At 47.2% G+C, this 26,100-nt stretch overlaps 2 protein-coding genes across 2 annotated transcripts in view; both read left to right on the top strand.

Moving 5' to 3' along the window:
* The window catches only part of RFX8 (regulatory factor X8), a 62,296-nt gene extending 57,680 nt beyond the window's left edge, over positions 1 to 4,616 (top strand). Inside the window, 3 exon segments of the mRNA XM_007472259.1 lie at positions 930 to 1,001; positions 1,003 to 1,048; positions 4,492 to 4,616. Coding sequence (XP_007472321.1) covers positions 930 to 1,001; positions 1,003 to 1,048; positions 4,492 to 4,616 — 243 coding nt within the window.
* Positions 4,617 to 13,034: 8,418 nt separating this feature from the next.
* CREG2 (cellular repressor of E1A stimulated genes 2) overlaps positions 13,035 to 26,100 on the top strand; it is a 37,459-nt gene continuing 24,393 nt past the window's right edge. The window contains exons 1-2 of the mRNA XM_007468340.1: positions 13,035 to 13,475; positions 16,106 to 16,275. Coding sequence (XP_007468402.1) covers positions 13,068 to 13,475; positions 16,106 to 16,275 — 578 coding nt within the window. The 5' untranslated portion in view covers positions 13,035 to 13,067. The remainder of the gene's footprint in view (positions 13,476 to 16,105; positions 16,276 to 26,100) is intronic.

Below are 26,100 nucleotides of genomic sequence, written 5' to 3'. Positions count from 1 at the left end.
GGGGGGGGGGGGTCTGTCCTGGGAGGGCCCCTTAGGGTCCTGCTTGGTTACAGGTCCACACCCACCCAGAGCCCAGGGTGGGCCTTTGGGGGCTCTCAGCGGGGGCTGAACAGAAACCGAGAGGAAAGGGCATCTCCTTATTCCTGGCCAATCCCTGCCGTTCTTCCTTGGAGACTTGCGGTTGAGTGTCTGGGTGGTCCTCACGCAGGAGAGTCAGGAGAGACTCAGGGGAGTTCACTCCAACCTGTGCTGGAAATTACATACGACTCTGTTGGTTTGTAACTCACCTGAAGTGTGGCCCGAGGCTGCTGTCAACCTAGTGGGGAGTTTCTTAGTCTGCACGTGGAGGCATCTCCCCGGTACCCGGTTTAGTGCCACTCAGGCCATCCGAAGACCTTGGCTCCATTGGACACACAGGTGGGCCTTCCGGGCCTCAGATCATTCACGCGGCGCAGCGGCCAGCTTTGTGCCTTGCAAAGCCGGCGCCCTTCCTTCCGTCACTGTGGGACTCTGGGCCCCTTCTTCGTGGTGTCAGACTCGCCAAGTGTAAATTAGCCCCCGACCCTCTCAGAGGCAGCTGCCAAGGGGGCTGCAGCAAGGCCGTCCTGCAGGCCTCCCTCCCCTGTTGCTCCCCACAAGTGACCTTTTATAACAAAATTGTGTGGGATTATAAAAAAGAAGTAAGCTGCTCTCCCACCTCCTGCCTTCTCCCCACCCACTTCAAAGGATTCTGCCTGGGACCGTCCCCACAGGAGATGGTGCAAGACCGGGCCCAGGCCTGGGCCGCCTCTCGCCTCAGCTTTCCTTCGTCCTGCCCCGCTTTGGCCTCATGAGACTGTCTGTGCACCACCCGTGGGTGCCTTTGACAACACGCTCGCCTTGATTTTTATCATAAACCCCAGCATTTTTTTCTCTCTAAAATGTCACAGCCGAACAGAAGCAAAGAGGAGTTTATCAGATTGGCCGCCAGCTTCCAGCTGAGATGGAATTTCCTCCTCCCGGCCGGCCGTGAGCAAAGCTATGACCCTCCGGCACAGAGACAGCTTCGGTAAGTCCGAGAACGCACAGCATTTTGTATTCTACCTTTTACAGATGTTATTACAGCCTAAGCGCTTTCCACATTGCTATGTGGAACCCACTCGTCTTTTTCTCACCTTTTTATGTAAAATACAACACACACAGAACCACACACACAAAAAAACCATATTAATCTTATTATTATGGCAATATGGTAGTTCATCAAACAGCTGGACCACACCCCACTCTCCTGTCAATGAAAATAATCAATAAACAATCTAAAATAAGAATAGAAAAGGGTTTTATTTGAGCCAAACTGAGGACTAGCCTGGAAGCCAGCTTCCCAGATGACTCTGAGAAACTGCTCCGGAGAGCAGCACAGTTTTATATCTTGTCAAAACAAAGAACATTAAACAAGTCAGGGTTTCATTTCTTCAAGGTTATTTTTTTTTAAAAGAACAGACGAGCACGTACCCAGCGAGTCAGTATGGCTTTGTCACCTGGGAAGGGGGACTTAACCATCAAAGGAGTAACCAGTATCGGTTCCCAGGAAGGGAGGCATTTAATCTTTATTTTTAACATGGACATTCTTTACTTTGGTCAGTGTGTCCTTTTCTCTAATAATTAAAGCAGAGGTACAGTGTGGGTTTGATAGGCCACACACAGGCTATTTGAGTTAGCGTCAATTTCAAGTTCACTCATGTATAAGCCAGATTGACTTCCCTGTATCTCAATATGTGGACATGTCTTTTGTCACTCCCCTGCCATCGTTGTCGGACGGGCAGGAAACCTCCCCTGGCTTTTGAATTGTGCGCTTTCAGGCATCATGAGGAAAGCAGCAAGCGTCCTCTTTTTCTCCATCTCCCAACTGAGATGGACCAAAAAATGGGTTCTTTGGGGGCACCCGGATTTAACCTTCAGGAATAAGAGTTGATAAAGTCCCCACTGCGTGCAGATGGTGGAAAGAGTAAAGCAGTGTCTGTTTTGCCAACTTTCTGGTCCCAGGGGGTCCCACCTGTCACAGCTGTGGTACAGACACAGCACAGGAGAGTCGCAGGGAGGGACAGTCACCACTGAGCCCCCCAGCCCCACGGGATCAGTCGTTTCAGCAGATGTCATGCATCCCTGCAAAGTCCCAGGCACCTTCCTGGGCACTGGACACACAGCCATGGACAGACAGACAGACAGAGCCTCCAGCCCACAAACTCACACACCTATCAGGGCAAGGAATCCCTGCCCCAGGGCTGCCAGACGCCCTTGCAGCGGGTACACAGAGCAGACAAGCCCCGTTCTAGACCGTTCTGCAAACACTGGGGCCCTTTGGAGGCTTGTGGCTGTGGTCACAGCCATGTATGTGACCCCCATTCGTCGTGAGGCTGTCCCCACAGACGAAGATCAGGACAGAGTGCACGCGCAGCCACAGAAGGAAGCCAGCTCTGTAGTTAGTGCTGTCGACTGAAAAAATGCACAGCCTGAAAGTTGAGAGTTGTGTGTCATTCGGTGGACAAACCTGAGAACTAAGGTCCGGGACACAGCATCTCAGGTCGCTCCGAGGGACGGCTCCGAAGAGGCAGGGTGGGGGCCCGGGTAGATAGGAGCCGTTTTTGCAACAAAGACCAGGTCGTCGGAACATCAAAAGATGACTGTTAATTAAAGAAAACCGGACATCTCAAGGTAAAGAGTTTAGCACTTTTCTATGTGTGGGAAGACGCGAGAGTCTGGGCTCTCTGGCATCGTTCCTTTGATGTGCTCCTAAGCTATCTGGGGCCAGTATCCTGCGTTTTCTCTTCCTGAGTCTCCTCAGGGTGCACGGCTGGGGGCGGCTGCAGCAGCTTATTGCTAGATGGGGGGGCGTCCCACCCCTATCCTGAGTTCCCTCAGGGCTCACGGTCTCGGGGTGGCTATCACGTGATGGCTTGATGGCTGCAAAAAGCTTTGTTTACTGATACGGCAGGCGGCATTCTCAGTTCACAGCGCTTTCCCCTCTGCCTTCTAGGGCCTTCATATGAAGTCAGAGTATTCACACCACTAGTTTTTCCCCTTCACGTGGACCATGGTTTCACAAAGTTAAACAAGCCAGGAGTTGTTTGTGGGTCAGGCTTATTCCAGACCAGGCCATGCCTCTCATGGAGCCAGGTTCTCTCACCTGAGATCTAGCAGAGAATAGTGAATATGGTATAAAGCTTTGAAATGGACAGAAAGGGTCAACAACACCCTTCTGGTCTTCCATGGTCTTTTGAGTTATTTTACAAATCTTGTAAGTTGTATCCAACAGATAATAATGCAAATGATTCTCCTCTGCACAAATGCAAACTAGTGTGTCAGCCGGATGCAGTTGATAACTGCCCTGAGCACAGAGCTGTGTGGCATCTGTTTGTAGATTACTGTCAGTAGCATTCTTTGTTGTCTATGTATGTTTAGTGACTTGAATTCTCTCTCCTTTTTTTTTTTTTTTATAAATTTATTTATTTATTTTTGGCTGCGTTGGGTCTTCATTGCTGCACCCGGGCTTTCTCTAGTTGAGGCGAGCAGGGGCTACTCTTCGTTGCGGCGCGTGGGCTTCTCATTGCAGTGGCTTCTCTTGTTGCAGAGCACGGGCTCTAGTCGCGTGGGCTTCAGTAGTTGTGGCATGCAGGCTCAGTAGTTGTGGCACACGGGCTTAGTTGCTCCGCGGCATGTGGGATCTTCCCGGACCAGGGCTTGAACCCACGTCCCCTGCATCGGCAGGCGGAATCTTAACCACTGCGCCACCAGGGAAGTCCTGAATTCTCTTTTGAATCAGCTGCAACATCTTACTAGTTCCCTCATTAATTGAGTCCCGTAAAATCTTTGACACACATTCATTTTATATCTGTATAAGAGTCGTGGTTTTACCTTCATTAAGTAATTGTCTTTTAACGATTATAATAGGCCAGATCTCCCCCCACCCCCGTTGCTCAGATGAACATTAATTATCCTTTTCCTGTCTGGAACCAAAGGCCCTAGGATTCAGAGCGCTCAGCAGAGCCACACGCCCTACTGTCCCCCACCCCAAACTCCCTAAGGACAACCCTTGCAGGCCCGCGTGAGAGAATGCGTCCCTTACCCGCCTCCCTCCAGGGGATGCAGCCATGCAGCACGTGCCAACCACAAGCGGCCCGGGGGGACATCCTCCAGCTCTGGGAACGGCACCCATTTCTCTGTAGGGTTGCTTTCCTCCCATCTCACGCTAGCTGGGTTTATGTTCCCTTCCATGGCTCAGGCCGTCAAGCTCTCTGTGCTTTCTGTCCGAAAGCAGCCTTGCCGGGGTCCTCTGGGTACGGGATGCTGCACAGGTGATGGACGCTGCCCGGGGCCCTCAGGATCAGCCAGTAGGAGTGAGGCTTTAGTGCACAGGAGTTCAAGGCCCCAGAAAAGCTGTTAGTTTCACAGGGATCTGTTTACTTGTCCATCTGCCTATCTACTTACTCATTTGGGCTTGTTATTTCGATGTAGGCTCCTGGCATCTGTTTCATTTGCTGCTTTTGGAATATGTGATTCACATACTTCAGTCGTGCATAGAGGAAGACGAGGAGGACGGTGACGTGGGAAATCTCAAGGAGACGCTACCAGATGACTAGCCTCTTGTCCCACCAGACCAGGAACTCTCCTGCCCTCCAGACCCCTCCCCAGCTCAGGAGCGTAGAAGCCCGAGTGCGGATCCCCCGCCGGGTGATGCTGAGACACAAGAGTCAGAGCCAATGTGCCACGGAGGGGAGCAGTGTGGTCGTCAGGGTCCCGGGCTTTCTGGTGGACATCGCCACGGGCAACAAGGTACAGATGCTGGAGCCCCAGCTTCCGTAGTGTTTTCAGGGAAATGAGAACTACCAGGTGGTTAGGAAGCCCACAAAGGGGATACATTGTCCAAACAATGATACAGGATTCTAGATTCATCTCAGCTTCAGCTGATTTTGCCAGGGGTGATTATAGCAGCATGTCTGTTGACCACTGGTCAGCTCTGAGACGTGCCCGGCTTGATTAGAGGTGTGGAATATGGGGACGGCCCAAGCCTGGCCTTCCCAGAGCCTGCCTGGCATGGTTAGACTCGCTGAGCAGTAGATCACTACCACTCAAAAGAGGGACATGTTGGGCTTCCCTGGTGGCGCAGTGGTTGAGAGTCCACCTGCCGATGCAGGGGATGCGGGTTTGTACCCCGGTCCGGGAAGATCCCACATGCCGCGGAGCGGCTGGGCCCATGAGCCATGGCCGCTGAGCCTGCGCGTCCGGAGCCTGTGCTCCGCAACGGGAGAGGCCACAACAGTGAGAGGCCCGCGTACCTCACACACACAAAAAAAGAGTAGTTTCTGAAAAAGTAATTTGAAGTAGGAATAATAGTGAGACCTTGTACAGATAGAAATCTCCCCAGGGCACATCACTGGTTGTCAGTGTGGTGCCCACAGCAAGAGAAGCACGTCGCATTTTTCTTCACGTAGTAATAATAGCTACACCCACATAGATCTTGGAACATAAATTTTCACACATGACGATGATGAGTTGGAGGCCCACTAACCTTCTGTCAGCAGAGTTTTCCAAAACCAGAAATTTTTAAATTTTTTTAACTTTTTTGCGGTACACGGGCCTCTCACTGCTGTGGCCTCTCCCGTTGCAGAGCACAGGCTCCAGACGCGCAGGCTCAGCGGCCATGGCTCACGGGCCCAGCCGCTCCACGGCATGTGGGATCCTCCCGGACCGGGGCACAGACCCGTGTCCCCTGCATCGGCAGGCGGACTCTCAACCACTGCGCCACCAGGGAAGCCCCCAAACCAGAAATTTGATCTAAAATGTACAGTGATGTGTTCCATAACTGTCATACATCCTTTTACCAGGTACTTTTTAAACATGGGGGCTCATCAGTGAACAAAACAGGTATCTCCCTGCCCTTCGGGAGTGAAGAGGCTCAGAACAACCCTCCCCAATATGTGCCACTTTGACATGGGGACCCTGCAGCCTCCAGAGAAATATCTGCCCTTCCCTTGACGACCTAGAAGAATTTAAATTGGGGGTGTTTTCCAGAATGACTTACCAGCAATAAATTTTATCCGAGTGACCCATCTGTAGGGCAGGGCAAACGTCTAATTACCAAACATCACCGACTCTTCTTTATTGTCCTGAGAATTGCACCCTCCTTCCAAGCCCCAGGCGTCTTTCCCATATTCCTTAGCTCAGGATGGCATATCTACTTTGTTTTACACTTCTGTCTTTGAACCTCTCATGCATGTGGGGTTCCCGTACATACCAAATTAACTTTGTTTTTCTCCTGTTACTCTGTCTCATTGATTTGGTTATTAGACCAACCAAAAGACCTTTGAAAGGTAGAGGAAAATTCTTTTCTCCACAGCAGGAGCTTATTATATTCCTGGTGTGAAGAGACTGGCAATGAACTAATCAACAAAATAAAGCCTGATATCTTAGGTGGTGATAAGTGTAATAGGAAAAATAACACACAATAAAGAAGAGAGTGATAAAATTAGGTCATTAGTAGAGAAGTGGATGGACCTAGAGACTGTCATACAGAGTGAAGTCAGAAAGAGAAAAACAAATATCGTATATTAATGCATATATGTGGAATCTGAAAAAATTGGTACAGACGATCTTATTCACAAAGCAGAAATAGAGACACAGACGTAGAGGACAAATGTGTGGATACCAAGGAGAAGGGGAGGGTGGGATGAATTGGCATTGACATATATACACTACTGATACTAGGTATAAAATAGATAACCAATGAGAACGTGCTGTATAGCACAGGGAACGCTACTCAGTGCTCTGTGGTGACCTACGTGGGAAGGAAATCCAAAAAAGAGGGGATCTGTGTACACGTACAGCTGATTCACTTTGCTGTACAGCAGAAACTAACACAACATTGTAAAGCAACTATACTCCAATAAAAATTAAAAAGGAAAGAAAAGCATTAATAGCCAAAAAAGAAAAAAAGAGAGGGAGAGAGAGTGGCAAGGATGGGAATGTTACTTCTTACAAGATTCACAAGCAAGGTGTAATTTGAAAAGAGATCCAAAGAAAGTAGGAAGAAGGGGAGGTGTGAGAGTCTTCCAGAAAGGAGGGGGAATGAATCAGAGACCTGAAGTAACCCCTGGGCCCCCGTGATGTTGTTGGCCATGAGTTTAAAATGATTAAGGAATTTAAAATCCTTATTGGTTTCCAGGAATATGGCAAGCTAGTGTCGTTGAACCAACTCATCAGGTGAACACAATACTTGTTAGAAAAACTATAAAATATCTTTAAAGCATCAAAAAAGCGGGCAAGGGACTTCCCTGTCAGTCCAGTGTTTAGGACCCCTCGCTTCCACTGCAGGGGGTACGCGTTCGATCCCTGGTGGGGGAACTAAGATCCCGCAGCCAAAACACGGCCAAAAAAACCAAAACATAAAAAAAAAACAACAAGCAATATTGTAACAAATTCAATATAGACTTTAAAAATGGTCCCCATCAAAGAAAAATCCTTTAAAACAATAAAAAAAAAAAACATAAACACCAAGGCGATGATTTGCAATCCACACAACTTGGATGACCTCTTAGTAGAGGGCAGTCATCAAATATCACACCTGCCCAGGGTGGGGAGTCCAGTGGCACAGCTCACACACCAGAACATCCAAAGGGCTACACACTGCAGGTAGGGGTGAGTCGGAAGTAAGGCTGCACTCCTGACCCCTCCTACCTGCCTCCACCCACCCAGGAAGCAACAAAGAGACTTGCTGAGTATCTCAGGGTGGGGAAAGCTGTACTGAGAAATTGTAAGCAAGAGCTTGCCCCAGATCAGATTTTAAAAACATTTTTTTGGAGATGTACATACCATAAATTTTTCTCCTTTAAAGTGTACAATTTCTTGATGAAAAAATTAATCAATAGTCCATCTCAGAAAGGAAAATTTTTATTTGAGCCAACCAGAGGATTATTCAGAAAGCTCTGAGAACAGTTCCGCCTTGACCTGTCAGAGGTCAAAGCATAGTTATATAAGTTTTTGAGACAAAAGGTTATACGTCAAATGGCATATTACTGACAGTTTACACAATCCAGACCTACACGTACAAAGTGAATGGGTCATCCTGGCCCCTTACAAGATTAAGAAGGAAGGTTATCTCCTAAGGAGATCTGGTTAATGCAGATACACAGTATACACTATAGAGAAGGCAAACGGGCAAAGACAAATTTTAGAATTAAATTTTCTTGGCTTGCCATAAAACGTGAATTTCATTTCATCAAATTCAATGATTTTAGCATATGTAGAGAGCTGTGCAAACATGACCTTGATCTAATTTTAGAACATTTTCATCACCTCGGAGAATCCCCACACACATTCACATTCATTACCTTTTCCCCTTTTTCCTGGCCCCCAGAAACACTCCTTTTATTGAAATGATAATTCCATCGAATGGATATACCACATTTTATTTACCCATTCATCATCTGATGGACACCCAGGTGGTTTTCACTTAATAGAAAACATGAATAAGTTCGTTTCCATTTGAATAATGCCTCTGTAAACATTTGTGTACAAGTTTTTGTGTGGACATATGTCTTTACTTCTCTTAGGTATGTACACCGAGGAGTGGGAGAGAGGGATAAATTAAGAGTTTGGGATTGACATATACACACGACTGTATTTCAAATAGATAACCAACAGGGACCTACTGTATAGCACAGGGAATTCTGCTCAATATTCTGTAATAACCTAACTGGGAAAAGAATTTGAAAAAGAACAGGTACATGTATATGTATACCTGAATCACTCTGCTGTACACCTGGAACTAAGACAACTTTTGAAATCAACTCTACTCCAATATAAAATAAAAAAATTTTTAAGTTGTTTAGAATTATCTGAAAGAAATTTTTTTCAGAATAAATTGGATGACCTAACAACTTCTAGTGACGACTTACGAGGACTTGTTTTTAATTTTGTTTCTAATCATTATTCACTCAGAGAGACCTGTGTACCCTCTACCCAGTTGTTTCCCCTAATACTTAAATCTTAAACAACTGGATTGTAACATCAAAAGCAGGAATTTGCCATTGATGCAATGTATGTATAGAGTTCTAGCATTTTCTGTTACCTGTGGGTTCATGTAACCACCACCACAGTCAAGATACAGAACTGTTGACCACCACAGAGATCTCCCTCATGCTACCGCTTTATATAGCCACACACCATCACTAACCCTTAGCAACAACTAATGTCTTCCACCCCTATAATTTTGTCATTTTGTGAATGTTATATAAATGAAATCATACAATATGTAAGCTTTGAGACTAGCTTTTTTTTTCTCAGCAGGATGCTCTTAAGATCCAGCCACGTTGTTGCCTTTATTAATAGTTTGTTTCTTTTTAGCGCTGAGGGGTATTCCATGGTATGGATACACTGCTGTTTGTTTATTCACATATTGAGGGACATTCGGGTTGTTTCCAGTTTGGGCCTATTATGAATAAAGCTGATGTGAACAATGGTGTATACAGGTTTTTGTGGGGAACATATGTTTTTATTTCTCAGGGGTAAATGCCCAGGAGTGCAGTTGCTGGGAAGTATATGGTAAATGTACATTTAGGTCTTTCTTTAGCTGCCATCATTTTTCTTTTTGATGCCTAAATTATTCCATCTTTTCCCAGTGGAGGACCTTTCAAGTTGCTTCTTTTGACATGTTTCATTGGTCTTTTCTAGCTGCTGCTGCTGCTGCTTTTTTTGACTGGAGAAGACATCCCAGGCTCCTCTTGTACCTTTCCAGCCCCAAACTTTAAATGGTGCTTTGGTACCTTTGACCGTGTGCCTCTTATTGTCCTTGACAAAGTATTTGTTAATGGGAAGTGATAGATAAGCGTCAGATCTGCAATCTATTTTCTCCCATTACAAGTCAAATCTGCTTGTAAATATACCGAGGACCAATTTCCTGCAGCCAAACCTCATAGTATTTGCCAGTGGGGGAGTCCTTTTCTATAACAGCACATACATGATGGTTCAGGATTGCTTACAATAAACAAATCTGAAATCTATGGGAAATATTACCAAGCCAAGTAACTGAGCCCCAATTCAAAATAGCGCCTTCTTTGTGAAATCACCTCATGCATCATTTAGAGACCCCCTGAAGTACTTATATATTGCTAGTAGAACTATAAGACGGTCAAAAATCATTTTGGAAAACAGTTTGTCAGTGTTTTCATCTGCTTGGGCTGTCATAACAAAATATCGTAAACTGGGTGGCTTAAAAAAACAGACATTTATTCCCCACGGTTCTGGAGGCTAGAAGTCCAAGATCAAGGTGCCAGGTGATGGCTTCCTGGTGAGAGCTCTCCTGCTTGCAGACATCTGCCTTCTTGCTGTGTCCTGACAGGGGCTTTCCTTGCAGCAGAAACACAGTGGGGAGGGGGGCGCGGGGACTCTCCCTTTCCTCATAAGGCCATTAATCCCCTCATGACCTAATCTAACCTCACTTACCTTCCAAAAGCCCCATCTGCAAATACTGTCACATTAGGGGTTAGAAGTTCAACATATGAATTTGGGGGGCACAAACATTCAGTCCATAACAGAAAGTTGTGCATAAAATTAAACATATACCTACGCTATGACCCAATGATTTTATTCCTAGGTTTTGACCCAAAGGAAAGAAAACATACATTCACAAAAAGACTTGTAGAAGGATATTTATAGCAATTTCATTCCTAACAGATAACACCTGAAAACAATACTAATAACCATCATTAGGATAATGCATAAGCTAATTTCAGTATGTTTATTGTATTCATCTGCTTGGGCTGCCATAACAATAAACCACAGATCTGGTGGCTTAAACAGCAGAAATTTATTTTCTCATAGTTCTAGAGGCTGGGGAGTCCAAGATCAAGGTTCCAGCTGATCCAGTTTCTGGTGAGGGATCTCAAACCTGACATCTCGAAGGCCTGAGAACCAGGGGGACCAATGCAGTGAGTCCAAAGGCTCCAGAACCAGGAGTGTCGATGTCCAAGGGCAGCAGCACATGGATGTCCCGCTTAGGCAGAGAGCACATTGGTCCCTCCTCTGCCTTTCTGTCCTATTCAGGCCTTCACTGGATCAGATGACGCCCACTGCATTGGTGAGGGTGATCTTTACTCAGTCTGATTCAAATGCTAATCTCTCCCAGAAACACAGACACGCCCAGAAATAACGTTTTACCAGCTATCTGGGCATCCCTTAGCCCAGTCGAGTTAACACATGAAATTAACCATTCAAACAAGCCAAAGACAATTTGTGACACATTTGAACACCCAAAGCCTGGAACATAGGAAATAAAATTAATTCTAATAAATCAATACAAAAAAAGTACAGACAACCCAATACAAATGGACAAAAGACATTAACAGGCGTTTCACAAAAGAGGGTATCCAGCTGGCCGATACTTGTATGAAAAGGTGACCAACCACATGAGCCATTAAAATAAAAATGAGTTATCACTACTCATCCGCCAGATTGCTGGGATGGGGGGCAGACAGCCTCGCAATAATCTGTGTTGCTGAGAATGTGGAGCAACAGGAACCTCCACGCACTGATGGTAGCAATAAATTGGTCCCATCACTGAGGAAATTGGTGTGATGTTATATAATAAAATGAAACAGACTCGTGCCCCAGAACCCGCAACTCCACTACAAGGTACATACTCGAGAGAGCTCTTGCGTGTGCACACCTGTACCTGAGCTTGGCATCCTCTCGAGAACTGGGTCTGGGAAGAGGAGGGGACCTGCACCTAGCTAGTCATTCTGGGATGCAGTCCTACAGAACCAAAGTGGGGGGACTGACTAGAATGACTGGAACACGGAGGATGGAAAGCCAGTCTAAGGGTGCATCACTGGGTTGGTTACCATTGTGAGTAACCGGGGCTCAATCCTGTTGGAGACCCTCTGAGAAATTGTGGAGAGTGGCCTTCACAATCATCCACTTGTGACTTGGGAGTGGGGAGTATTTGTCCTCTGGCTTTTGTACCCATTCACCAAAGGTCGTGGCAATGGGGGGGTTAATGTTCTGCACTCGTGGGTTTTCACATTGCTCAGTGGAACCCTACCTATGTCCCACGTGGCAGTTGGCACAGAGGCCCTGAGGCAGAAAGCAAGGGACATGCAGATTGGTGAGGTAACCTGCTGCCGTCTGTACCACCATTAGTTGGTTACCACAGCAACAACAGGAGAAAACAGAGGAGCCCAGAGCAGTGAGACAGAACATAAAAGATACCAACACATCAGAACACAAGACTGTTCATAAAACTTTATTATTGGAAACAAGCCAACTTCCCATCGATACGAGAATGTGTTTAAGGGTGGTGCATTCATACAATCCTCTGCCACGCCATCCTGTCCACGTTCTCCCAGGGTACTGCTGACGCCACCTTATTTTAGTGTATGTGTAGTGAGCAATTTGATTCTGCTTTTAGATGAACTGGAAGCAGTGCCCTCCTGTCACAGCGAAGTGTAAGATGGTCACGGTCCTTACAGAGCAAGAGGATGGGCTTTGGACTCAGACGGACTTGGCGCTAATCTTCATCATTCGCTCGGCTTCCTCTGCCATAAAATGATAACCATCCCTACCTTGTGTCTATTTCACAGCACATAACGCTTACTCCGCACCACGCACTGTTCTAAGCCTCTCCAAATATTAACCCGTTCCATCCTCCCATCCCTCACTCCCATGATGTAAATACTGTTTTCTGCGTCTCCTAATGAAGGAACCGGGCACAGAGAGCTTACATGACGCGGCAGGGCCACACAGCTGGTGAGTGGAGGGAGTGCGCTGAGCCGGGATTTGAACGCCCCCCCTGTCTGGCTGCAGAACCCGTGCCATCCAGCGGAAAAGAAGCGCATCCCCGGCCCAGCCGCGCAGAGAGGACTGCGCACCGGGTCTGCCGTGCGTGCGGAGCCCCACCTCCCCACGCGGCGCACGGCTGCGAGGGCGGCCCCGGGGCCCCGCCCCCGGGCGCCTGCGGCGGGGGCAGCGGGTGCCTCTCCTCGTCCGCCGTCGGGGGCCGCCGCCCGCGGTCCCCGGGGCCGGGCGCGCCCCGCAAGATGTCCGGGCGCCGCGGCCAGCAGCCCGGGCCCCGCCTGTCCTGGCTACTGTGCTGCAGCGCCCTGCTGTCCCCGGCCGCGGGCTACGTGATCGTGAGCTCCGTGTCCTGGGCCGTCACCAACGAGGTGGACGAGGAGCTAGACAGCGCCTCCACCGAGGAGGCGCTGCCCGCGCTGCTGGAAGACTCGGGCAGCATCTGGCAGCGGAGCTTCCCGGCCTCGGCGCACGAGGAGGACGCTCACCTGCCGCCCCCGGAGGGCACCGCCCGCGCCAGGCCGCCCCCCGCGCCGCCCGGGATGTTCTCCTACCGGCGCGAGGGCAGCGCGAGGCTGCGCCCGGGCACCGCCCGCTTCCTGGCCCACGCCAGCGCCTGGGGCTGTCTGGCCACCGTGTCCGCCCACGAGAAGGTAAGCCACCCGGCCGGGAGCGACGTGCAGGGGACAGGGAGAGCCTGGGGCCACTCCCGCGCTCGGATCCAGGTCTAGCAGACGTGCGCTGGAGGCTGGGTCGGCGTGGACAGCGTGTAATTAATGCAGCCAGATTGTGCTTCGGTTACCCTGGCACCCTGGCAAAGGCAGGAGGGGTGGGGGGTGGTGCTGGGGGAGAGGACGACAGGCAGGCTTCCTGCCAGGTGGATGGGGACCGAAGCGCAGTCGAGAAGCGCAGTCTTGAAATGGCCAAAGAGGTGTGCAAATAACCAGCGCCTGACCAGAGACCTGGACAAAAGAAGCCAGAGCCACCTTTGGCATCACCGAGTAGCGCGTCCAACCCCTGCCCGCCCATAGACCAGAGCTGCCCCATCACTTACTGACCCCGAACCGGGGCTTTGGTGGAAATTTGCATTTTAAAAAATGGAATTCGAGAACTGTTCTGGAAAGGAGATTTATTGTGCGAAGCGTGTAAATGTTGGAGTGACAGCGCTGTCGTCAGCTGCAGCTTTCATTGTTCGTTTCACAGATGTTTTACTCACCTGTTAGACATTATTCCACCTGAAGTGGAAAGGCCGTGGATACATGATGAGGATGTAACATACATACGTGTACACCCTCCAGAAAGCTTTTAGAGCTGTTAAGATAGATGTAAGGGTTTTATTACAGGGAAGTAATTTGAACTCCTATTTACTTCACGCAAAAAAAAAAAAAAAAATACTGTTTTATGGAGTGTGTAAGTCATTGGCCAGGGGGAAGGTTCTGGGCCCAGCTCTGGGTCTCACCAGCTCTGAGACTGTGGCCAAGTCACTGGGTTCTCCACTTTGCTTTCCTCATCTATGAAATTAAGTGGTAGACTAGGTAGTTTTGAAGGTCCGCTTTTGCTTTGAAAAAAAAAAATCTAAATGACAACTTTATTTTTTATTTTATTTTATTTTTTTTTTGCGGTACGTGGGCCTCTCACTGTTGTGGCCTCTCCTGTTGCGGAGCACAGGCTCCGGACGCGCAGGCTCAGTGGCCATGGCTCACGGGCCCAACCGCTCCGCGGCATGTGGGATCTTCCCGGACTGGGGCACGAACCCGCGTCCCCTGCATCGGCAGGCGGACTCTCAACCACTGCGCCACTAGGGAAGCCCGACAACTTTATTTTGATGAGAAATTATCATAAGGTCTTTCACAGCTTCCAAATAGTCCTTCACAGCTATATCTTATACTCCTAAGACATACCTTTAGAAGATATGAAGCTTGAATATGAAGCCGATCTTGGTTTAAAACACAGATCACTTCAAGCAATTAAAACTCTAGTGCCAGTGGATTCAAGGTATTATGACTTTCAACATCCCTTTTCTTAGCTTTGTTAGTTCCCTTTTCCAGTATTGATGTATACTCCAAATGCAATAAATTCAGAGAACATTTACCGTGTGCCTGGCACGTGTGCAAAACATGACTCTACTCAGTTTGTGAGTGACCAGCTGAAAAACAGGATCTGGGAATGACATATTAGCATTTTGTAGGATTTCTTAACATTGGGCTTTCTTAAAGATTAAAACCACCCCTTATCACAATTCTACACACTGTTGTCATGCGACACTTCAAAGACAAAGATAGCCCTGAGTTCTGAGCTAAGTAACAATGAGGGGGCCATGATGCTGGACCCAGCAGGGCTTGGGAAAAACCTAAGAAGTATTTGAGTACGTGTCTGAGAATTTCATCTGCTCTCCTGGACGATCGTGAGCAAAAAATTGGTTTAGCATGTTTATGTGTCTTTCTTGAAGCTAGAAGGATAAGAAACCAAATTCCCATAAGTTGCTGAGTTATACTATTAAAATATTATTGATTACAATTTAAAAATGTGACTAATAAGTGAGAAAGTGGTGTGACCCTAAAGGAAACAATAACAGAAAGTTCCTGGAGTCCAAAGACCAGGTAAGATGTTAGGTTAAGACTTAGATTCTCGGCTTCCCTTGTGGCGCAGTGGTTGAGAGTCCGCCTGCCGATGCAGGGGACACGGGTTCGTGCCCCGGTCCGGAAAGATCCCACATGCCGCGGAGCGGCTGGGACCATGAGCCATGACCACTGAGCCTGCGCGTCCGGAGCCTGTGCTCCACAACGGGAGAGGTCACAGCAGTGAGAGGCCCGTGCACCACAAAAAAAAAAAAAAAAAAAAAAGACTTAGATTCTATCCCCAAAGTTGCCAAAAATATGGGGGAGGTGGTGAAGGCAGTGGGGCTCCCAAGGGCTAGCTTGTGAGAAAGGTTTCAGTGACCCTCCACCCTTCCATGATTTTCATTGCCTTTCCCCCAAATAACTTGCAGTTTAATAGAGTGTGTTTGCTGTGTACCTGCAGCTTCAAGAATAATCCCCTAACCATCCCTACTCTACAGATGCCACTGCTAAGCTCCTCTGTAGAAATTCTGGAGCCATCACTGGGTGAAGTGGGCAGGTTGGGAACCACTTTGCTTTGATTGATGACCTGTCAAAACCACGGTGATGCCATGCTGCCCTCACACCCCCAATGCTATATTTCCCGGCCAGAGACACAGACCAAGCTCCCAGCTCAAGTCAATCCACAACCCTGCATTGAAAAGGCCTTTTTTGGTGTTTGTTAGATCCCAGGACTGCCTTCTGGGAACTGCCTGCCGGTCAGTGACGGCCCCTTCAACAACAGCACGGGGGTTCCTTTCTTCTACGTGACACCCAAGGACCTCCTGGTGGCTGATCTGATGAAGAACCCCATGGCCTCCCTCCTGCTGCCGGAATCCGAAGGAGAGTTCTGCAGGTAGGCAAGGGCCCGGCCTCCCCCATCCAGGTCCTCTGCACAAAGCAGGGAGGCTGTGGCTTTAACGGGGCCCTGAGATGCAAAGCAATGTCTTTGCCACTTGGCCAGGGGGCAGGTTCTGGGCCTGGCTCTGGGTCTCACCAGCTCCGAGACTGTGGCTAAGTCACTGGGTTCTCCACATTGCTTTCCTCATCTATGAAATTAAGTGGCGGACTAGGTAGTTCTGAAGGTTCTTTTTTGCTTTGAAAAAAATTATTGAAATGACGACTTTATTCTGATAAAGTGATCTTAACTTCTTACGTGGCTTCCAAGTGGTTTTTCACAGTTATATCTTAGGCTCCTAAGACACATCTCCAGAAGATACAAAACTTGAATATGAAGCTGATCTTGGTTTAGAATACAAGTCATTTCAAACAATTAAAAGCCTAGAGCCAATGTGTTCCAGGTACATTGGCAACGTATGTTGTAGAAATGTATTTTCATGTGGAAAGAGTATATATAGCCGTGGAATCAGATCAATAGAATTCTACCACTCAACAAGCTGTGTGATTTGGGGCAAGTTATTGAACCTTTGGGAGCCTCAGTTTCCTCATCTGTAAAATGGGAATAGCAGTTTCTACCTCCTAGGGTGATGGGGAAAGATTTGCAGCGTCTTGCACAACACTGGGTGGATAAATGGCAGCTCTCTTTGTTACGGCAAAGGTGGGGGTGGGGGAGGGGAGGGGAGGGGCGTGAAGGAAGAGCCAGTGGTTTATCTCCAAGGCACATGCAGCATAGAGTCCACTTATTGTTTTTCAAATTAATTTCTACCTGCCCCAGTGAGGTGTGTGCAATAAAGACCCAGAGTCCCTTAAATCACTTTCTCAAAAACTCTCTCAAAGAAAGGACAGTTGGGCAAAAATGGTACACTGTATCCAACACCTTTGAAATCAGAATGTGGAGCTTGAGGTCCAATCCTGCCACCGCCGTGTCTGCGCCGAGCTTGGGGAGGGTGGGGGGCGGGACGCACGTGGGAGGGCACCCCTGCAGTAGTAGCAGAGGCAGCGGGGGACCTTGGGCAAGTCCCTTCACCTGTAATGTAGTGATGCTTTAAGAACTGGGATAAGATACCCCCAGCTCCAAAATGCTATGACTCTTTATGCAAAATATGAAAAACACATTCAGCAAACAAATGTGTCAGTTCTTTGAGGAGGGGAAGTGGTATGAATCAAAGCAACAATGCGCCATAAAATGCAGCCTGGATAGGACCCTGTCGCTTACCCCTGGGAGCTGGTGGGAGATCCATCCGTCCGGGCGGAGGCAGTTAGCTGACCCAGTGCCCTATCGGGGATGGCAGGAAGCCAGGAAAAGGAGTGCCTCCTTTTTTCATGGAATAGTCTCCTTTTTCTTGGCCAGCCAAGCTTGCTGTTACTAGAAGTATATTCCCAGATACCTTTCTAGACATCTGAGGTGTTCCTCATTCAGGCAGCCCAAAAGCAGCCATTGTGCAGGGCAGGTTGATCGCAGACCCCAGAGCACACCTGTCCCTGGAGGTGGGCACAGAATACAGAGCAGAGGATGTACCGCAGCACTCAGGTTGTGGAGGGAATTGTCTCCTGGAAGGTTCCAGGCCGCCGTCAGCAGGAGCTTGGGGCCATGAGAAATCCAGCTTACAGAGGCCCTCTCCTGGGGCTGGGGCTGGGCACGCTTGGGGCCATGTGTGCGGAGCCTCTTCACAGCAGGTCGCGCTTGGAGTTGCACACCTCCGTGCAGCACACCAGGGTACCTGGACGAGGCAGCTGACGGCCGGAGGGGACCACCCAGCCCCACCCCACCCCCCAGGGCCAAGGGCACCAGTATCCCAGAGCCTTGTAACTCTGGCCTGGAGGAGGAGGGTTGAGCCACCACCCACTGGTACCCCTCTGTCTAAGCCCTCATGTGAAACTCTACTCCCTCGCATTGTGCCAGCTTCTGAAGTCTTAAAATATAATGTAAATAAATATCTACACAATTAACTGTGGCCTTCGTAAGCATCACGCCTCGAAGCAGGGACTATCAGACAATGAGGCTTGTTGTCCCCCCTGGGTCCACTACTTTCCAGGACCTGCTTCAGCCCAGGTGTGATTCATCTGCGTGAAGCTCACGTTCCAAGTGCAGCATCACCCTGTAGGTTTTGCCTCCAGAATCTTGGTAATGTTGAGCACAGAGACTTAACAAGTCCAAGGCAGGCAAAGAGCAGAGCCCTGAATTGAACAACGCTCCTCGGGCCACGGGAGCCTAAAGGAGCATCAGGTGGGAACGTCCATGGCTAAGAACTTCCCTGACAAGCACCTGCGTGAAGTCCAAGGGGCCGCCTGCAAGGCTGCGGGAAGCTGCCCCTCCTGCCTGATCCCGGCCTGCAGAGATGCCCACAGAGCAGGGAGATCCAGAAAAGCACCCACTTCGCACGACGATGACGGTAAATCAAGGACACCTGATCCTTTGACCTTTGGAAAAAGCATGAGAATCGCCTCCGTTCTGTGAAGGAGGCAGTCTTGTGAACTTGCAGCAGCATTTTTACCATCAGATCTGGTGCATTCTGTGCGCTCATGTCCCTCTGCCTGTCTGTGCATTGGGGTGGAGGTGGATTCTCCCTAAGCGGGAAGACAAAGCCAGGACCAGGCCTGTCTACACGATGCATCCTGAGACTCCTGTAGGCCTGGGGCGCCATGTTTGTCTGAGGAGCCCTTAGAGCCTGAACCATAAACCAAGGTCGGACAGAGAGTAAGCAGCATGGCCACTGATGCTCTGAGAGGAGGAAAGAGGTGACTTCCCAGCCGTTTCCTGCAGGGTCCACTGGGCATCTCAGCTGCAGGCCTGCCTCTGCGTCCATCAGGGTTAGCCCTGGTTCCTGCAGAGTCTGGACTGGGGCAGTCTGGTGAGCTCGGCCTCCACCGACAGGACATAGGTTGAGAAGGAAGCCGTCCAAAAAACAGGAGCGAATGGAAGTCTGATTCCACTGCAGGGGCAGGCTGAGCTGGCCCTCTGTACTTTAGAGCTCCGTTGGGTGTACAGGACAATTGTATATATAATGTGTATGTGTTTAATAAGCAGATGGGTGGACAAGACAGAGAGAGGGAGAGAGGGATGATGATAGATAGATAGATAGATAGATAGATAGATAGGTGTGTGTGTGTGGTTTCACATATTCAACTATTATCTACTCTTGAGAACATATACTACAGATGCCCCCAACTGGTCTCCCCAGTTCACTCTCTCTCACCTTGATTTCATCCTCAATCCAATATCTGAAGTAATATTTCAAAACCCATATAAGACCCTGGGATTCCCCTGCTTAAACTCTTTCATTAGGAAAAATAGCAAAATCCTGAATATGGCCTAGGAGGCCCTGCCTGGAGGACACCTGCCTCCCTCTCAGAATAAATAATAGTGGCTAATCCTCTGCTGATTGACTTAGTATGTGACTTATACCCTAGTTTTATTAAATGGAGAGGTTTAACCTGAAAACTTGTAATCTAAACTGATGTATGTGTCTGGCATACAGCTAAGAAATGCTTTTTTACAAAACTGAGATATAATTGATGTATAACGTTGTACATGGTGTTAATTTGATACATGTATGTATTGCAGTATGGTTATCCCTGAAGTCTTAGCCAACATCTCTGTCACGTCACATAATTATCATTTCTTTTTTGGGGTGAGAACATTTAAGATCTAGTCTTTTAGCAACTTTGAAGTTTATAATACAGAATTGGGGGCTTTTTTGTTGGGTTTTTTTGTTGTTGTTTCTTTAAATTTTATTTAAATTTTGGTTTTTTTGGCTGCGTTGGGTCTTAGTTGCGGCACACGGGATCTTAGCTGCTGCACTCGGGCTTCTCTTTAGTTGTGGTGTGCGGATTTTCTCTTCTCTAGTTGAGGCACGTGAGCTCAATAGCTGTGGCCCTCGGGCTTAGTTGCCCAGCAGCATGTGGGATCTTAGCTGCTTGACCAGGGATCCAACCCACGTCCTCTGCATTGGAAGGCGGATTCTTTACCACTGGACCACCAGGGAAGTCCCTGTAACACAGTACTGTTGAATATACTCACTGTGTTGTGCATTATATCTCCAGGACTTATTCGTCTTCTGACTGCGAGTTTGTGCATTTTGACCAACATCTCCCCAGTTCCCGAACCCCCAAGCACTGGTAACCACCATTAAATCTCCGTTTCTATGAGTTTGGCTTTTTTAGATTCCACATATAAGGGATATCATGCAGTATTTGTCTTTGTCTGATGTATCTCAGCATAATGCCCTCAAAGTCCATCCATGTCATTGCAAATGGCATTATTTCACCCTTTCTTATGGCTGAGTAGTATTCCATGGTATATATAAGGTACCACATCTTCTTTATCCATTCATCTGTTGATGGACATTTAGGTTGTTTCCACATCTAGGCTATTGTAAATAGTGCTGCTATGAACATTGGGGTGCGTGTATCTTTTCAGATTAGAGTTTTCGTCTTTTCTGGATATATGCCCAGGAGTGGGATTGCTGGATCATATGATAGCTCTATTTTTAGTTTTTTAAGGAACATCCATACTGTTCTCCATAGTGGCTACACCAATTTACATTCCCACCAACAGTGTAGGAAGGTTCCCTTTTCTCCACACCCTCTCCAGCATTTATCACTTGTAGATGTTTTGATGATGGCCATTCTGACCAGTGTGAGGTGATACCTCATTGTAATTTTGGTTTGCATTTCTCTAGTAATTAGCGATGTTGAGCATCTTTTCACGTACCTGTTGGCCATATGTTATGTCTTCTTTGGAGAAATGTCTATTCAGATCTCCTGCCCAGTTTTTGATTGGGTTGTTTATTCTTTTGATATTGAGTTGTATGAGCTGTTTGTATATTTTGGATATTAACCCCTTGTGGGTCGCGTCATTTGCACGTATTTTCTCCCAGTCCATAGGTTGTCTTTTTGTTTTGTTGATTGTTTCCTTTGCTGTACAAAAGCTTTTAAGTTTGATTACGTCCCGTTTGTTTATGTTTGCTTTTATTTCTTTTGCCTTTGGAGACTGATCTAAGAAAATATGCCTATGATTTATGTCTGAGAATGCTTTACCTATGTTCTCTTCTAGGAGTTTTATGGTGTCATGTCTTATATTTAGGTCTTTAAACCATTTTGAGTTTATTTTTGTGTATGATGTGTGTGGGTGTTCTGACTCCATTGATATATGTGTAGCCGTCCAGCTTTCCCCAACACCATTTGCTGAAGAGACTGTCTTTCCTCCATTGTTATTCTTGCCTTCTTTGTCGAAGGTTAATTGACCATAGGTGTGTGGGTTTATTTCTGGGCTCTCGATTCTGTTCCATTGATCTACTTGTCCATTTTGCGGGGGCACAGTCGTCTTGACTCCCATCTCGGGACACATTGAATTAGGTGCTATTGCCCTGTCCTTCCTGGAGGAGGAAATTTGGAAAGTGAATCAGACAGGATGATAAGTAGAGAATGACTTTCAGTACTGAAAAAGGACAGAGTAACCAAGGAAAGTTTCTGGAGTATCTTACCTACTCAGCACCTCGCTTTGTGCTGGAGAGGGAAGGGGAAATCTGCAGGCCTTCTGGCTTCATGGTTAGCTGGAGTCAAGATAGTCCGAGAGTGGAAAAGACAGAATAAGTGAGAACAGCGTCTAGATTGCTACAGGGAGGCTATAAAGAGCAAACTCCCACAAATTAGAGTAGTAGAGTGACTTTCAATTTCCATGGAGACAGAGTGAGGGTGACATACCATAATGATCTGGACAGCCTTGCCCCTCCCCCAGCCCAAAGATGAGAACCACTTGGGGGACAAGGCTTCATAGTTTGAAGGAGCTTGGAGGTGAGTTCTGACACTGCTTTAGGTTAATTAGGACGTGGGGTGGGTCTGATATGCATTTCCTGGGTTTCCAGTGAAGGCTGCTGAGAACCGCGGTCCAGCCCCCCGATGACTCACAGCATTTATAAAACAAAGTCAAGATTACAGTCTGAGAATGGTAGGAAGGGAAGTGGCTTTTCCACCTCATCATTCAGTACACCCATCCAAACCAGAACCTACAAACATGTCTTGCCTGATTATTGTTAGTTTGTTTACAGTTTGTTTTATTCACTTATTCCGTTTACCCCTTTGCGCTGTGATTTCTTCATTTAATTCATTAGATGAATTAGGGATGTGAATCTGTTTCCTAGCTCAGGTGAAGATGACGAGTTGAGAATAAGATTCCGGTTTGCAAGATTCACCAGCAATCAGCAACCTCTTCTTTCCCATTTCCTCTCCCTGAAACACATCAGCATGGACAGATGCTCCTGGGACTCAGTGAATTTATGCTCAGACCGGGTGCCCAGTTGTATGGAGAGTCACTAAAAATTGACTTGACAAAGAAAGCCCGCTTGAGAAATTTCTCTTCCGTTGAAACGTCTTTCCTTACCGAGCACGCAGGCCTGAATGCCGTGGGTTTAGGTTTTGCATCTTCTTAGCCAAAGCAAAGCAAGTCCTCCGGACCAGAAGGAACCACATTCTGCTGGCATAGGCTCATCTTTCGTGTTGAAGATCTGGAAATAAATGGAATCCAGAGGCTTTTCCTAAAATGAAAAAATGTTTTCATTTGATAGTTTGGACAGATGCTAGGTTTCTAGAAAGACAGAGTTGATTATCAAGAAAGGAAGATCTGAAGACGCTTTTTTCCTTTTCCCCAAAAGGCTTTTAACAACAGGTGGTCGTGGCCATTGCCATGGGTCACAGCCCCTTTCCTGTCGCAGGCCGAAAGCATCCCTGCCCAAACAGTGGTCAGAGCTCTAACTGACCAGGCCTCTGTGATTTGGCATCAGAGGAGATGCTAAGATTCTAGTTTAAAGGTATCTAGTTTCTGAACGGGAGGTGCCAGACCATGACTAGATTGAAGCCCTGTGGGCATATAGGACCAAGAACGGGAGCCTTTCAGAATGATGACCCATAAGGGGTGCCTATTCCAGAGGCAATTCAGCGCTGAAGAATCACACATCAAAAGGTGTTGCTCACGATAGAGTTTCGGGCAATGTGCTTGAGCATAGATTCCTGCCCTAGCCTATGAGCAGGTCCTGCATTTTATAGGCATGTTGACAGGAGAAGAAACTGCTTTGGTGAAACAGGATAAATAAGAGGAGGCTGTCGGTGGGAGGGTGGGCCTGCCTTTATGTGCCGTTATATGCCGTGGGCACCGGATGAACACTTAGCACAAACAACCAAATTGTATGCACTGAGTTTAATCCTTTTCTGTGCTGAAAATAAAAAGAGATTCCAGAAATCTAAATGCCCGTTAGCCATCTCTACGTTTTTAACTGTTTTTGTCAGAAGAAAAGATATTGTTGAATGATAGCTGAAAGCCTCAGCCCAGCCTAATTCCAAACGCAGGCTCTGCGAGTTGCTGCCTAGAACTGCGTAGAGGGCACGCTTCCATCGTTCTTTAGATGAGCCCCGTCAAATGAACACACAGAATAAGCCTGTGCTTGCAGCAGCTTGCCTTCTAATAGCCAAGATGTATCTCACGTCCACCTGGGACATGATGAGCATTTCAAAGTACAGGGCCCAGCCCTAATCAGATAAAGACGCTGAGTTCCATTTCTCTTCTCTGAATTTTGTTCATTCCCCTTGAAGGCAACATATAAATCTTCTAAATAAATTGCTCTCTGTCCAGATTCATGTCACCTCCTCTCCTATGCCCACACATTCCTGTAATCAGAAAGTTATTTTTGGCTGCGTTGGGTTTTTGTTGCTGCGCGCAGGCTTTCTCTAGTTGCGGCGGGGGCTACTCTTTGTTGCGGTGCGCAGGCTTCTCATTGCAGTGGCTTCTCCTGTTGTGGAGCATGGGATCTAGACACACGGGCTTCAGTAGTTGTGGCACGTGGGCTTAGTTGCTCCAGGGCATGTGGGATCTTCCCGGACCAGGGCTTGAACCCGTGTACCCTGCGTTGGCAGGCGGATTCTTAACCACTGCGCCACCAGGGAAGCCCTCAAGTAGCTTTTAAAAGAGCTGTCTGGGGACTTCCCTGGCGGTGCGTGTTCGAGCCCTGGTCTGGGAAGATCCCACATGCCCCGGAGCAACTAAGCCCGTATGCCACAACTACTAAGCCTGCGAGCCACAACTACTGAGCCTGCGTGCCACAAATACTGAGCCCGCGTGCCACAACTACTGAATCCCGTTGCACCTCGAGCCCGTGCTCTGGAACAAGAGAAGCCACTGCGATGAGAAGCCCATGCACTGCAACGAAGAGTAGCCCCTGCTCGCCACAACTAGAGAAAGCCCAGGTGCAGCAACAAAGACCCAACGCAGCCAAAAATAATAAATAAATAAATTAAATTAAAAATAAAATAAAAGAGCTGTCTGGGAAGAGTCAGAGAACCCCTCAGAGAGAAAGCTTAGTGAGCAGATGTTTGAGTATTCTCTTCCTGCTTCCTCTCATTTCTCTGGCCAGCTCACCTAGCAACCTGCAACCATTTCTCTCTCGCTTAGTTTGTTTCAGCTCCATGAATTTCTGTCCCCATGGTTCCCAGGGGATCCATTTCCTGAAGCCACTGATGGTTCCAGTTTCTCTGTCCTTATGTTACCATTTTCCTGCATCTTCCAGCTACTTCTTGCCATCCAGTTGACAAACGTTCTACCTGCCTGTTAGACATGATTCCACTGTGAGCTGAAATGACATGAATTGACAATGAGGTTGTAAGTCCCATAAATATACACCCACCAGCAAGCTTTTAGAGTTGTTAAGATAGATGTAAGCATTTTATTACAAGGCCCCTAGCCTCTGGCAGTCACCAATTTATCTTCTGTCTCCGTGGATTTGCCTATTCTGGACATTTCATGTAAATGGAATTATATAATATGTGGCTTTTTAAACTTAACTGTAGTTGACTTACAATATTATGTTAGTTGCAGGTGTACACCTTCAGGTTTTCCATTATAGGTTATTATAAGATACTGAATATAGTTCCCTGTGCAGTACAGTAAATCCTTGTTGTTTACCTATTTTATACGTAGTGGTGTGTATCTGTTAATACCATACTCCTAATTTATCCCTCCCCTTCCCTTTCCTTTTTGGTAACCATAAGTTTGTTTTCTACATCTGTGAGTCTGTTTCTGTTTTGTAAATAAGTTGTATTATTTTTGGGGATTCCACATGTAAGTGATGTCATACAATATTTGTCTTTCTCTGTCTGACTTCACTTAGTATGATCATCTCTAGATCCGTCCATGTTGCTGCAAATGGCAATGTTTCATTCCTTTTTTTATGGCTGAGTGATGGTCCATTGTGTATATGTACAACATCTTCTTTATCCATTCATCTGTTGATGGACACAAGTTACTTCCATGTCTTGGCTATTGTAAATAGTGCTGCTCTGAACATTGGTGTGTATTATGCGGCTTTTGTGAGTACTTTCTTTCACTTAACAGCACAATGTTTCCTGGGTTCATTATGTTGTAACATGTATCACTACATCATTCCTTTCTATAGACAAACACTATTCCATTGTATGAATACGCCACAGTTTATTTATCCAGCCATCGGTTGATGGAAATTTGTTTCCACATTTTGGCTGTTAGCATGCGGCTGTGAGTATTTGTGTGTAATTTTTGTATGGACATATGTTTTCCATTCTCTTTGGTATATATCTAGGTGTGGAATTGCTGGATCACATGGTAACTATATGTTTAACTTTTTGCAGAACTGTTTTCCTCAATGGCTGCACCATTTTATATTCCCACCAGCAATGTATGAGGGCTCCAGTTCATCCACATTCTCACCAACACTTGTTATTGTTTGCCTTTTTTTTTTTTTTTTTTTTTTTTTTT

Source organism: Lipotes vexillifer, unplaced genomic scaffold (assembly GCF_000442215.2).
Source record: "Lipotes vexillifer unplaced genomic scaffold, Lipotes_vexillifer_v1.1 scaffold177, whole genome shotgun sequence".
NCBI lineage: Eukaryota > Metazoa > Chordata > Mammalia > Artiodactyla > Lipotidae > Lipotes > Lipotes vexillifer.
The sequence above is the reverse complement of the archived record's forward strand: the minus strand, read 5'-3'. Positions and strand labels throughout refer to the sequence as shown.